Source organism: Anabrus simplex, chromosome 1 (genome assembly GCF_040414725.1).
Source record: "Anabrus simplex isolate iqAnaSimp1 chromosome 1, ASM4041472v1, whole genome shotgun sequence".
Classification (NCBI taxonomy): Eukaryota; Metazoa; Arthropoda; class Insecta; order Orthoptera; family Tettigoniidae; genus Anabrus; species Anabrus simplex.
The window spans coordinates 1,497,145,294-1,497,161,053 of NC_090265.1; the positions used below are offsets into that span (position 1 = coordinate 1,497,145,294).

General features: G+C 37.9%; 1 protein-coding gene across 1 annotated transcript in view; it reads left to right on the forward strand.

Moving 5' to 3' along the window:
* Positions 1 to 15,760, forward strand: part of LOC136858442 (uncharacterized) — a 257,510-nt gene that overhangs the window by 14,982 nt on the left and 226,768 nt on the right. Inside the window, exons 6-7 of the mRNA XM_067137987.2 lie at positions 9,033 to 9,139; positions 10,641 to 10,857. Of these exons, the coding sequence (XP_066994088.2) occupies positions 9,033 to 9,139; positions 10,641 to 10,857 (324 nt within the window). The remainder of the gene's footprint in view (positions 1 to 9,032; positions 9,140 to 10,640; positions 10,858 to 15,760) is intronic.

Consider the following 15,760-nt stretch of genomic DNA (forward strand, 5'->3'; position numbering starts at 1 on the left):
TCTTATCTGCCATCGGAACAGTCAAACTCATGTTAATGAAGAGCACATAACATCATCTGCCCCATTTCCTGAAACCACAGTGGAGAAGAACTGTCACTTCCTGCAATCCGGTCACCCTAGTAACTTCAAGACTTATGTTTGCAATAGCTGGTTGTTGAGCCATGACTACTATATCTACATAGACATCTCTTGCACACCCAATAACACCGAATCTGACAAAGTGAGATGCGCATTCGTTGTCTATGAGAATAACAGGGAAGGAGTTTTCAGTCCAATACAAATTGTCATCCAGCTGCTCAATATTTCAAGCCAAGCTATGGGCAATCAAGTCTGCTGTGGAGTGGTGTGAACACAACTGTAGTAGTGTTCAGATACTAAGCGAGTTGCAGTCTGCAATGAACACAATCAATGACAAGCACAGAGTCAGTCGAATAGCTGCTACTATAAGATATAGAGCACAGCAGTGCCCCATGTCTGTCTTTCCTGGATCCGAGGACATACCAGTTCTCCTGGAAATCAAAAGGCAGACATCTTTGCAAAAGCAGCTTCTTCATCCAACATAGAAATACCCACAACAAATCGCTCCCAAGATCTGCAAAAGCCCAAATCAAAACACATCTACCTAAGACAGTGGAACAACCTCTGGACATAAAGTACAAAAGGGTCTTTCGCCAGAAAATTATTTTTTCCCAACATGTATAGCCGGCTCCAGTACAAAATGTTAGTGCCCGAATTCATTCTCACTCAGTGTCTCTCCGGCCATGGAAAGATTAAATTCTACTTTGAACACTTCAAAATTAACATTGCAGGCGAATACTTGTGCTTTTGTGGATCTGACATAAATGGTACGTCAATACGTTACATAAGTTCCGAGGCTTACCTTGTAAATTGACTACAGTGTATGGGCATGTAGTTGTAAGTTTGCATTTGGGAAATGGAGGATTCAGCCCTGAAATTGATTTTGCTATAGCTCATCATTTTCAATCAGACAAATGTCAGAACTGTACCTCAGTTAAGGGCATGGTCATTGCCCTGCCAGGCCTTACCCTTTCTCATCCACAGCTCACTGGAAACCTACGTCAGTGCAATATTAAACTGCTAGGAAAAGAAAAAATAAGTATATACAGTGAAACCTTGGAATACGAGTAAATTGGTATACGAGTGTTTTGAAAGACTAGCAAACATTTTAATTAAAGAGCTCTTTTTCTTTTTTTGGTACATTTACATAAGCTCTGAGGCTTACCTGATGAGTTGACTACAGTGTATGTATGGGCCATGTAGTTGTAAGCTTGCATTATGAAAATGTTCATCATTCGGATGTAACTTGATAAGCAAGTGAGATTCCGTAATACGAGCCTCACATGCTTATGTTTTCCCCTCTCTACCTCTCTTTTTCTGGGAGGAGAGTGTGTATTATTCTCCCGCCCTGGACTTCAGTTGGCATGCCTTGCTCACATAGTCAACACCGTACGAGTGTTCGTTTTGTTTCTTTCATTAGTGTTATAACTGTACTTCACCAATGAGCCCAGTGAATGAAAAGGCTGAAAAGGAATTCGGTCGAAAGAAAGGAGATGATTACAGTGGAAGTTAAGAAGGAAATGATCGAAAAGCATGAAGTATGAGAGTGGCTGATATCGCGAGATTTTGTAACAAGTCTATGTCAATGATTTGCACAATATTAAAGAAGGAAGAAGAAATAAAAGGGGTAGATGCAGCAAAAGGAGTCACAAGACTATCAAAGCAACAGCCACGTGTTCTGGAAGATGTAGAAAAGTTGCTTCTCGTTTGGATAAATGATAAGCAACTAGCAGGTGATACTGTCACCAAGAATTTAATCTGTGAGAAGGCAAAGACGTTGTACACCAACCTCGTAAGTAAATTACCATGTAGTACACGTATGTCAACAGAAATCGAAGAAAGCTTAAAGGCCAGCGGGGGATGGTTTGATAACTTTAAAGAGGAGGAGTGGCGTCCGTAGTGTTGTGAGGCACGGGGAGGCTTCCAGTTCGGATGCTAAGGCAGCTGAGGCATTCACTGCTGAGTTCCAGAAGCTCATTGTTACTGAGTGTTACCTGCCACAGCAAATTTTTAATTGCGATGAAACATAACTTTTTTGAAACAGATGACGAAGAGGACCTACATTACAGCAGAAGAGAATTCAATGCCCAGTCACAAGCCCGTGAAAGACCGTTTAACCCTCTTATTGTGTGTTAATGCTAGTGGGGATTTAAAAGTAAAGCCTCTGCTTGTGTATTATTCCAAGAATCCACGAGCCTTCAAGAAATGCAAGGTGCAGATGAGCCAGTTAAATGTTGTGGGGAGGTTCAACACTAAGACTTCGGTCACTCGTATTTTCTTTGTTGAATGGATTAATGAGGTCTTTGGTCCTGTAGTAAAGAAATACCTTTCAGAAAATAATCTATCGCTCAAACTCTTGCTGGTTATGGACAGTGCTCCTGCTCATCCTCCAGGCCTTGAGGGCGACTTACTGGATGAATTCAACACTACTCCCCTACTCCAGCGTATGAATCAGCAAGTCATTTTGAACTTCAAGAATCTATACACCAAAGCATTATTTCAGCGATGCTTTGAAGTGACCGAAGGAACAAACCTTATCCTCAGAGAGTTTTGGAGAAGTTATTTCCACATCGTGAACTGCCTGAAGATCATTAATAAAGCCTGGGATGGGGTCACCAAGAGAATTCTCATTTCTTCTTGGGGAAAGCTGTAGCCTGACTGTGTTCTTGGATATGACTTTGAGGGAATTTTTGGTGACAATGAGCCACCGATTGTCATTGAAATTGTGTCCTTAGGGAAGACCATGGGGCTGGAGGTGAATGACGTGGACATTCAAGAGCTGGTGGAAGAACAGAGCCAGGAATTGACCACCAACAAACTGATGACCTGCATCGGAGGAGGTTATGGATGAGATGTCATCTAGGGAAGAGGAGGAGGGAAAGTCAATAGAATCTCTCATTTCAACTGAGATTCGGGAGAAGGGCAAAATGTGGGAAACGGTGAAAAATTTTGTAGAAAAACACTACCCGAATAAGGCTGTAGCAGTGCGAGTGATGAATCTGTTCATTGACAATGCAATCCTTAAAAAGAGGCAAAAGCAAGTCATTGGACAGGCTCCTCGTTAAAGTTGCATGAAATGAAAACAATTCCAGTGAGCCAACAGATGGCAGTGATTCCGTTAGTGAAATTCATGCTATACAGTAACTCTTCTCATGTCATATCTTGTCTCCCTCACTCCAACAATGATTCTATTGTAAGGTAAAAGTGCAGTTTAATTTGTTTTGCGTTATATTTTGTTTAAGAAATGTTATGTGAATAAATATTTTTGTGTTGTGAATGAATCATCCGATTTCAGTTGTTTCTTGTGGGAAAATTTGCTCTGATATACGAGCGCTTTGGATTACAAGCATGTTAGGCTTTTCAGGCGTTTGCTCTATTAACCAGCGTTTTGTCTTAGGTCTGACACTAGACTCATCAGAGTGGGATGTGTCAGACCCTACCCACTGACGCTGGGGTGTATGCAGGTGAACTTATCAGAAGCCCATACAAGAGGCACAGTCTGATAACTGCATACAGGAGACAAATCTTCACAATGGAAGTATTGCCCACCTAGTAATTCCAAATGTAAAATTCTAAGTTCCTATGGAGGGAATTAGTGAATTGGTGAAAAATATCTCCCTCCGTGGGAACTTAGAATTTTCCATTACAAGCATGTTGCCGGAACGATGTTATGCTCGCAATCCAAGGGTCCAGTGTACTAATTCTACTGCTGCTTGATTTTCTAAAAAAATGTTTTGCTCAGACCGTACGTGCAGCTAACAGTAATAAGTTGGATATTTCTTTGGTCAGTCGGTTGTCTGTTCAGCAACAGTAAGATTCTTTACATCGTAGTCCTTGATGAATGCCGACAGTTTTTCCTGACTTCTCATTTTTTGTGTCAAATTCTGTTATCTCATCAGTTTTGTACGTTACATCAGTCAGTGGCATCTACAGAAACAGTTTGACCAATTATTACAGCATGAAATATCGCTAAGTTTGGGGTGATGGTTATTGTTTATATTTAATTAAACATTTCAGGCGTAAGGATGTGGCGACCCCATCGCCCAGTGGGAAACCACTGCAATCAGCTACCAGAGTATTGGCAGGAAAACCATAATGTTTGTGGGGTTTGGAGGAAATGCCTACTCCCAGTCCTGAACAACTAGGATGAAATAAGGCAGAAAGCCTTCTTCACAATTTCATAAAATCATCCTTCATCTCTCATCTTCACCTTTCTAAATAATCTATAGAATTGTAACTTGAGGATTTATCCTCAACTCAAGGTGACACCTTAGACACTTGACTTTGAAAAGTCTTTTGAAGAAGAATTCCACCAACTGCAATCATATATTGCAGAAAAGACAGCTTTCGGATGGAGTGGGCTGTCATTCGGAAGATTATGATGGATCGGAGCATGTGAAAACTCAACAGCCACCATCTACACAAAAACTTCAAAGAAATAAACCTAAACAAATCTCTTTCTTTCAGACACACAATGTTAACTCTTTGTGCCAAATTGGAAAATTAAAGATTGTCACTGACATCATGAACAGATATAAAATTCTAATCATGGCCCTTCAAGAAATAAGGAATAGTGATCACCCAATAGAATCACAAGGGTACTGACTGTATAAAGGAATCCCTGGAATATGATTGATGAAAAACTGTTCGCAGTTTGGTAATGGATTTCTAATAAATCTCAGAATCATAGATTGAGTCATGGAATTTAAATCTTAATCCCCCAGACTTGCAACACTAACTCTAAAATTTGCAAATAAAATCTACACAATTATCAGTGTACATGCTCCCACTAATCAGAAAAATAACACTGTAAAGGATAAAGAAGAAGCACAAAAATTCTGGGATCTCCTGGATCAAACTTTATTCAACATACCTCCATCATACGTTAAAATTCTCCTTGGCGATTTCAATGCACAAGTGGGACAAGAAAGAAGGTACCGGGATATTATTGGAAAATGACCAGAACATAAGAGGATAAATAAAAACTTTCAAAGATTGGTTGAATTATGCAGAAACCAAAATCTTACCTCAAAATCAACATACCTAAAAAGGAAACCTCACAAATGCAAAACTTGGAAACATCCTGATTTCCGAAAAGGTGAATGGCAATTTGACCACGTTTGCATGGATAAATTTCACCATTGTGAAATCTACAACGTCAAATTGCATTAAAAACATGTTTACAAATGTCCTTGAGAAGACTCAGGGTCAGATCACAATGTTGTTAAGATCAAAATAAAATTAACTCCAAGGGTTAAGAAAAGACTTCCAAATAAAAATAGAAAAAAATTTGACTGTACCACCTTAATAAGTAATAGGGAGTACTATAGGAAAACAGGAGAAGGACCTGTCAACACTAATGCATCAGAAGAACTAACCACCAAACTAAAATCGATAGCAGAAGAGTTAGCTCCAACAAATCCTAGGAAAAAACATGAATGGTGGAATGAAGAATATAACTAGGCAATTGGGAGAAGGCACCAGGCTTGGATAAATCATAAAGCCCAAAAGTCAGACAAATCAAATTGAGAACTAATAAAACAAAGAAAGTCAACTCATAAAATCATCAGACAAACCAAAAAAATACCTTACAAAAGATAGAAGAGAGTTATAACAAAAAACAAACAAATACCTTAAAAAATATCCTCAGATCATATGGTCTTCATCCTAAATTAACAAAAATTATTGAACTAACATCAACCAACACAATTTCAAAAGTAAATTTCAGGGGAGAAATGTCAAATGATTTACAATAAATACAGGCCTCAGACAAGGTGATGGATTATGCCCACTGCTTTTCAATGTGGCTCTAGATTTCATCATGAAAATTAATGCTGAGAGATAAATTAGGAAGGTTAGCCCATAGTAAATCAAGAAAATGCAGAGATCCTCGCAGATATATTCAACAATCTTTTAAATTGCTATGACCCACTGGAAACGTTGAAAATAAAAACTGACACACCCATTTTAACCACCACAGATCTAATATATCCTCCATCTATCAATGAGATAGAATTTGCAATTAAGGAACTAAAAAATTATTAGGCATGTGGTGAAGACCTAGTCTTTGCAAAAATCTGGAAAAATGCAGGGAAACCAGGAATCATAAATCTACATCAGCATCTAGTGAAAATGTGGATCACAGAGAAAATCCCAGAACATTGGACTTCAGGTGCAATCCATGCATTATTAAAAAAATGGAGATAAAACTAATCCAGACAATTACAGAGGAATAACCCTTTTGGACTGCACTTACAAAATTTTCTCCCGTATAATTTACAATAGGATAAAACGCATTCTGGAACCAGAACTTGGGGAACACTGGGGAGGATTTCACCCATACAGAAGTTGCCCAGACCAAATTCTCGGCCTGAAACTAATAATGGAATATTACAAATATAGAAATAAACAGCTGTTTATTTCATTCATAGATTTCAAAAAGGCATATGTTAGTATATACAGACCCACTCTTTTAAAAATCCTCAGATCATATGGTCTTCATCCTAAATTAACAAAAATGATTGAACTAACATCAACCAACACAATTTCAAAAGTAAATTTCAGGGGAGAAATGTCAAATGATTTACAATAAATACAGGCCTCAGACAAGGTGATGGATTATGCCCACTGCTTTTCAGTGTGGCTCTAGATTTCATCATGAAAATTTGGCAAAAAAGAAAACCCACCTAAAATCAAAATTGGAGTAAAACCTCTCAATAAGGACAAACTGCCTAGGGTTTGCAGAAGATTTAGCTCTTTTAATCTTGACATGGAAGAAGTCTGTGCTCAGATCACCAGTCTCCAGAGAATTACATTAAAAACAGGATTACAAATATCCTTGAGAAAACTGAGATCGTGCCAGTGAAACCCCTTAACATAAAGTCATTATAAATGATAAAAAATTAACATAGTCCTAAACACCTTGGAGAAATCATTATGCACAACTTAAGCGAGAAAGCAACATGGATAAATAGAACCAACAAAATGAAAAATGCACAATTTCTAACCTGGTCAACTTATAACAAGAATGCTTGTCAATAAACACAAAGATCCAACACTACAAAACCCGAAGCCACTTATGTTTGCAAAACCTTGTTCCAAATTAAAAATGAAAGAACTGATCAGCTCCTCAAAACTGAAAAAAGAATTATCAGAACTTGCATAAATAAAAAGTGCCAGGTTGATGGAGTCCGAATCCTCCCCAGTGAAACTGTCTCTTGAGAGATTGACCCAGTTACCAGCACGATGAAGAAGGAAAGAATTTCTTATTTCTTTCACATCTTATGATTACCAGAAAACAGGATTTTATGACAACTAGTGATGAGAAATCTGGGAAAGAAGACAGGAGGGCATTGGATCAAAGACATTCAAGGGATCTCAGAACAGTTGGACTCGAAATTACAGATGCAGAGAACAAGATTAAAATTACCACCCTTCTTAACCCTCCAAGTGATATGAGTCATTTGTGAAATGATAAAGTCGTTATTAACGACTCTTTTTTTTTATAGCTATGTTGCTGGGCAACCATTTAATGAATATTGTTGAACTTTGCACTAATCGATAGTTCAGTTCATTGGCTATTTTGTGTTGATAACGGTGACAAAAGCATTTATCATCTGTCCTGTAGCAGAACCAGTAAAAAATACTGGAAAATAAATTTTTCAATCTTCTCGACATCGCTGTATTTGATGCATTTGTTTGTATTCTAAGAATACAGATAAGCCTATAGACAGAGATGAGTTTGTGGACTGCATTGTATTAGATTTAGCAGATGGAGTTCAGCCTGAACATCCAAGACTCAGCCAACAAAAGGAAAGATTATGCATAGTTTGTTCGGAAGATCCTGCCATAAAAAGAAAACGAAGCAACTTCTCGTGCCGTAAGTGTAATTGTGGCATTCATCCCACTTGGTACCATAAGTCGAAACACTTCTACAGGCCCATAGTAAAGGGGCGGAAAACAAAAACTCTTCCAAGTGACTCGAAGTAAACAATTATGCCCAAAGAGATGTACATAGTTTTGGTTTTTTGTACATAACTTTCTGTTCTTTAGTTTTATGGTAAATATGTACTTTGAGTCTTTTGTTGCTAACAGAATGGTGAACATTTTATACATTTACCTCTTGTTTTGGTCTTTTATAGTTTGGAAGCTATGTACAGTGAAAGTTGAAACATTGTTTTTTTTTTTTCAAAAGTGAAAAATTGTAATTCACCGCCCCCAATAAAATGGACTCAAGGTATGTACCCAAAATTATTATATAATCACAGTCTCTAGTTTATACTGAACAAAAATATATGTAATATGATACATTTTACTGTCATTTTTTATGAATTAATAAAACGTGTACGAGGTCGTTACAGTCGTTTATCACTTACTGGTACAAGGTATTTACTTATCACTTGGAGGGTTAAGAATCGCACATTTTCAACTGAAATGATGCACAGAAGGCCTGTAGAGATTTCAGACGAATTAAGAACACTGCAATCAGAACGAATGAAGAAGTACAGGGTAGGTACGAAGAATCAAACAGTACAACCTTCAAAGAAATAGTGTACATGGAAGACTCAATTGGTCCAATGTGGCCAATAATAATGGTAATAATAATAATAATAATAATAATAATATAAAACATTTATTTCATTGAGTGGTGGAGGAAGTGATATGATTAGCTTAGTGGGTTAGGTACTGGTTTTCCACCTGGAATACAGAGGTTCAAATCTAGTGGGTGTATATTCTTCCCCTAAAGGGCATCCAGCAGCAAACCTCCAACAAAAAGCCAAAATATACCTGAGTGGTTCCAGTAAACACAGAATTAAGTGGGATGAACTGAAGAATGATTTTTAAATTTTTTTATTGTTATTTCAAATTGTTTGTTTTTATGTGAAATAATTGAAAAATAACTCTTGTTTGGCATCATATCAACTTTTGTGGAACTACCTTTTCATATTTTATAGGAACAAGTGGCCAAGCTCAATGTTGGGGCAATTCCTCGTTCTATGTGGGTCACCTTGGAAGATGATTTGGTGGATAACTGTAAACCTGGGGATGATATTGTAGTCTGGTATGCCATTTATTGCCACATTCTTATACCTTTTGCAGAAATTCTTGCTTAAGTCTAGTTGTCATATTGTGAATTTGCTAAAATTATACCTTCATTGAGCTAAGATGTTAGTACTGAATTCTGGATTTCATGAGATGATAATCTATTTTGAAACTTAAATAGTTAATTTTCACTCGTTCTTCGAAGGGTAGTCATCAGTCTGCATCAGCTTGTTGGAAACTTGACCAGTAAACTTAATACCAGATATCAGACTAAGTAAATCTTCAGATTTTCCTCCTTTTTAAAATATTTTTGTTAAATGGTAGAGCACTGAAAATTTATGCACTACTGAAATTTAAATAAAAACTGTTATATTTCTTTTAACTCTAGAAATATATTTATACATGGGGAGTTAATGCACTGATTAAATTTTCTTCAGTTTACAGAGTGGTCCACTAGACCCTTACAGTTCAGGACAATGCACAGCCCGTCTAACACTTCTATTCCATAAGGTCAATATTGCTCTGTTAGGTTCCTACGTATCAGCAACATAAAATGAGCCAACCTTGCACAGGAAAACTGACTGTATGCAATCTTCACATCAAAATGAAAGGTCCATTTCACAAATATACTGTTTATTGCATGTTATATTGCAGGTACCACTAACACGATCAAGTTAGTAGTAATAATAATAATTCATTCATTCATTCATTATCATTATAGACTGTTATGCCTTTCAGCGTTCAGTCTGCAAGCCTCTGAGAATTTACGAAACATCGCCACAATCCTCGATTTGCAACTAGTGTTGTGGCCTCATTTAGTTCTATACCTCTTATCTTTAAATCGTTAGAAACAGAGTCTAACCATCGTCGTCTTGGTCTCCCTCTACTTCTCTTACCCTCCATAACAGAGTCCATTATTCTCCTAATAATAATAATAATAATGATAATAATAATAATAATAATAACGATTTTACATCTCATTGTACCTGCGTACGACACTGTGTCTCCTTCGTGATAGTAACACAGTGTGATGTTAACCATGTGTGCTACCCGAAATCCACAGGTATTACATTTGTTCACAACCCAAAGCTTATTTATTCACTCGTGTACTGGGAGCATACATAATTTACACCCATTGATGAATATGTCGATAATATCGCAACATGTTATGTTACACATCTGTCGAGATACTTGGTAGAAATCATTAAATTTGTTACCCTTTTATTAGAAGCAATTTCCTGAGAGAAGGAAACTGATAGCCTAAACGTTCCAGAGCCTTGAACAATGTCTGTATTCAGCTAAGGCACTTGGAAGGAAATCTCCCACTGGTACTGTGTCTGTTACTTAGAAAAAACAGTGCTCTACCATCTGACCTCTTAAGTCTGGCATTAAAAAAATATAAATTAATCCTTGACATCTTGTTGTTAATGTTACACTGTAAAGTGGAGCATAGAGCAACAAAAAGCTTTTAAACTTAAGGGAGGAATTTGTTCTTGATCTCTATTTTTTATTTTATACAGTGGAACGGTGCTGAGGAGGTGGAGACCCATTACTGGTGGAAATCGATGTGATATTGAATTGGCATTACAAGCTAATCACATAGAAGTTTGCAATGATCAGCGATCCTCTGTGCTTATAACGCAAGAAACTCATGATGAATTTGCAAAGTTCTGGGAAAATCATGCTTCTGCACCTTTGGTTGCTAGAAATCTTATTTTAGCATCTTTTTGTCCACAGGTAAGACATGCAACAGATTTATTTTTATCATTATATAAATTTTTACATCTAAGTTGATAACTAGGTAGTTAAATATTAATTCAGGCAAGAAAAGAAAGCTTTGTTCACGAACATAGAATAGCTCACAAATTATTATTTACATGAGATTAAAATATTGCTGTAAAATGTATCCATTAAAAAGAAAAGGTATCACATGAGCATTGTGTTATATGGTATGTTGACCATTCAGGTGATATCTATTGCTACTGAAGCTTTAATTATAATTGTTACTGTGTTGTCATGAATTACTTCTCTGACATGACTTTCTCACCCTTTTACAGACATTCTGAAACTGGTCCCCTCTTGTGTACTTGGAAACAGGCTTTTGATACTGCTGTCCTTAATGTTGTGGGTTCTTTCAGAGAATGAAACTGTGGCAAGGTATAACTTTCTAGTGTGGTGGGGCCAGTCATTTTTGATTCAGTTTTATTTTCTTCTTAATGGACATGAAGTTGATCTGATAATTGCTATCATATTTGGAAGGACAGGCCCTGGGCAACAGCACATTTTCTGGTTGGGAAACCTGCAGCAGTGGTCCAATTCATAATCAGCTGGCTTATTTAGAGCAGCTGTTAGTAGGGAGCTCTGAACCAGATTGACTGCCAACATCCTTTGAGAATAATAATAATAATAATAATAATAATAATAATAATAATAACAACAATAACAACAATAATAATAATACTTCACTAGTAGAGGGATTTGAACGCGGGCCTCCTAGCTATGGAAACAAACTTCATTTAAGTTTATATCTTTGAATGGGCTTTGGGAGGCGGTGTTACTACATTTGCATGTGGCTTAAGAATGTGTTGAGAGCATCAATCAACATTGACTAGCCTTGTGTTGCAGTGTCAGTCTAATTCCATTGTATACATACCACATGGCTGCTTAATGAACATTTCTGTAAACGACTGATCACTGAACAGCTACCAGTGCTGAGAAGAAACAGTAACACAGCTAGGATTCCAGCCGGTGTTAACATAGCATACTTGCTTAACGTTCTACGTTGCGATTTTATTTGACTTAAATAAACATCAACAAATTAATCTAAAAAACCACCTAATCGATACTTTATTGTAGTATCGATTAGGTGGTCTTTTAGATTAATTTGTTGATTAAACTCATTGATACGGCCATGAAGTGGACAGCTTGCAATTAAATAAACATCACACGAGAACACGTTCACTTCCTTGTATAAATTACTTTATTTACACTGTACGTCACAACACACAGTTTTACACAGTAGCAAATTACGCTGTATACAACATCCAATAGCGGAGTAGCCTGAAGTCGATTCTGACAAGTACAGATATCAACAACACTGACGCGCGCACTATAACATACTCTCTTTTGAATTCCCCGCCTCACTCACTCACTCGAGTCCAATGATCTGACTGACTCCATCTCGGAGCCCAACAGTCACTCCCAGTCCATCACCAAGAACCAAGATCTGCGAACTTGGTACTGAGAACTGCCTTCACTGCCTGACAGCTCGATATTTATACTACTCGATCAACCATCTAGAATGATCGACTTCTGGAAGAGTTCTTACAACACTCTAATGAAACACACTTGAAACATCGATCGACCAGGTGGTCGAATGGGTACTCGAATGTTCTTTCGATTTTAAAAATGTACATGGAAATATCTACAACATTCGTAATGTCTCTACATGTATCTGGATAATAAAAGCTTACAGTAAGTTTCTAGAACCTTTCACCTATACCAAATATAGTACAATACGTCTAATATACGAACATTATGGAATTTTCTACCGCTTTCGACTCTATAGATTTTTAGGTTATACAATATGTATTTGAGGTTATACAATTTTATACTACATATTTACAGAGAAACCATATACTAATCATGTTTAACACTTAGTAAAAGATAATTTAGCCTTAAATAAACTCTAATTAAAATATATTAACCATACTAATTAAAGGTTTTACACCAATTACGATGTCGTACCTACGACATGCTATGGTGCGATCCTGTCAGCTAGGAGGCCCGTGTTCAAATACCTCTACCGGTGAAGTGTTTTTCTTAGAGTGATGCTTTCAAACCACATACAAATTTAGCTGCACCATCTTGCAAAGCCATTTGAATTCGCCCGCGAAGTGATCTGATTGTTTAAGTTCCAGCAGCTGGTAACATGAAAATGGCGTCGAATTATTTCTTTTATATTATTTATGTATGATCAATGCTCTAATGCTCACATACCCAGTTCATGTTGTTTCTGATCACCCTGTATATGTATATTTCGCTCCTGTTAGCTTTATTACCTGAGCACTGGTGAATACTGAGATGCATTTGGTAACATTCTCTTGTTTTAGCTTTCCTCTTCCTCTCCTTCTCCTTGGTATATGGTTCGATCCCCAACAGTTCCACTCTCAAATGTCTCTGAAGGGATGTACTTGGGAAGTCAGGAGAGAGTTGGACCAAGTGTGAGGACTCGGCCATTATAGCATGGTAGTTCGTGGTCCCACCACTGCAAGCACTGCAAGCGATTATATCCAACACTTGCTCCAGTTGTTCTGGCAAGCTGGGTATAGAAATGTGCAGGAGACTTTACTGTGTGAGATATATCGGTGATTAAGTTGAATTTTCTTTGCTTTCAGTTCCTAAGCTCACTTAATTGTGTGTTGTATACTTTTGAGCATGTATCTTATGTGGCTTGATTAATTTAATACACAGTAAAAAAAAATAAAAAAATAGGGGAACACGTTTTTGAACGTATGCCATGTTCCATAAAACAATACCTCACACCCAGGTATATTACCAAGTAAACCTTTATTCTTTACCGTTGGAGTATACAAATGAACATTGATGGATTTGCGTTCATTTTCAGGACACAAATGGAAATGTCCAAATAGGGGCAAAAACAAAGGGAGAGCAGTCCTCCAGGGTGGATTTTTATCACATTTGGAGAACTTCAGTATGGTGTATGTCATCTACGAGCATTTATCACAGCTTGGCATCTACGTGGCATGCTCCATATAAGTTGACGGAGGTCACATTGCTGTATCAGGTTCCATTCTTCAATAAAAGCCTCTTTGAGGTCTTGGAGAGTCTGTGGTGGAACAGGACGCCCACGAACACTTCTATCAAGCCTATACCACACATGCTCGATGGGATTAAGGTCGGAGCTCATTGCTGGCCATTCTATCTCTTGAACGTCCAGTTCTCACAAGACAACTCTGGTGATGCGTGCTACATGAGCCCTGCCATGATTGTGCACGAGTATGAATTCAAGGCCAATGCCGTATGCAGCAACCAACACATGCTGTAGTAGTATTTTCTCGATGTACCCCGCAGCGGTAAGATTACCACGGACGACGACAAGATTTGTACGACCATCAATACTCATGCCAGCCCACATCATCACAGAACCTTGTACGAATCGGTCGCCGTCCTAGACCACATTTGGTATTACTGCTCACCATGGCGTCTCCATACACTTTCACAATTAAGTATTTAATTTATTTTCGACTAGGTGGAAAATAAATTAAATACTTAATTGTGAATCTATTGAAGTGCGATACGGACCATGAAGCTGATTTTATGTAATCCATACACTTCGACGTCCATTACGCTGTGTCAGGAGAAATCTGGACTCATCTGTGAACAACACAGATCTCCATTGGCGAAGTTGTCAGTTGACATGAGTATGGGCAAACAAAAGGCAAGCTGCGCGATGTTGCTGCATTAAACGGGTTACTCAAACAGGACGTCTGGGTCGTAAGGACACTTCTCTTAACCTGTTCCTTGCTGTCTGGTCAGACACCACGACTCCAGTGGCCCTCCTGAGGTCTTGTTGCAGGTCTCTGGCAGTTGCTGAATGACGCCGCAACGCACAGATGGTCAAATATCGGTCATCCTGTGCGGTTGTCATGAGTCCATGACCTTGTCCAATCGTCCTTGTGAACTGGCCTGTCCCATTGTAGAGATTGCACAAGTGTTGAATAACTAACAGAGAGACATTGAGATCCACAGCAACACGATGAAAAGTCCATCCTTCCCGAATAAAAGTGACGGCCCTTGCGACTTGAACCTCGTTAAGATGTCTTATTAGATGTCCTGGTTTACGTACAACGTGCTCAAATGACCACGGTAGTCTGTGTACCTCAGAATGACACACAGACGCACCGCCATTAACTTTGTTTTGAGGGGTCACCAGACAGTTTAATGCACGGCTACGCCTACGGATGGAGTATAACTTCGATTTGATATGCCCTGAGTAGCTAAGGTCTCAAGGTATGCTGTACGACCATTGGAACCCCATCTACCAAATTAACGTTCACTTACCAGATGTTACAAAACATGTTCCCCCAATTTTTTTGAACTGTGTAGTTCAGCATGCTGTACTGTTGTGCTGTACTGTAAGTCAGTCTGTGGTGAGTAGTTGCTGATATGCGATTTTTTTTTCACCGCTGAAGGATAGAAATCAATTTGTAAAATGGGCCAGACCTATTCCACGGAAAAATACTGAGTTAATGCGTATTAGCAGAATTTGTCATGTTAATTTCTCTGATGATTTGATGGTAAAATCAGATAATTTTAAAGTGAATGGTGAAAAAGTGGATATCTCTAATGCGAGATGGAAACAACGTCCATGTGAAGTGCCTCATATGTTCCCTAATTTGCCAAAATATATTTCAAGTGAGAATAAGTCCCGTGAAACTCCAAACAGAAAAAAAGAACCTAGACACCATCAGGAAAGGAAGTTTGAGGATGGGGGTGCAGCAGCGAATTGGAAATTTAAAGGTCAGTCTAATGTTGATAAAAATTTGGGTCATTCTAGCCAATATTATTGCTCAAAAGGTGCCTAAAATGCTATTCAAAATATAATTTGAGGTAGATC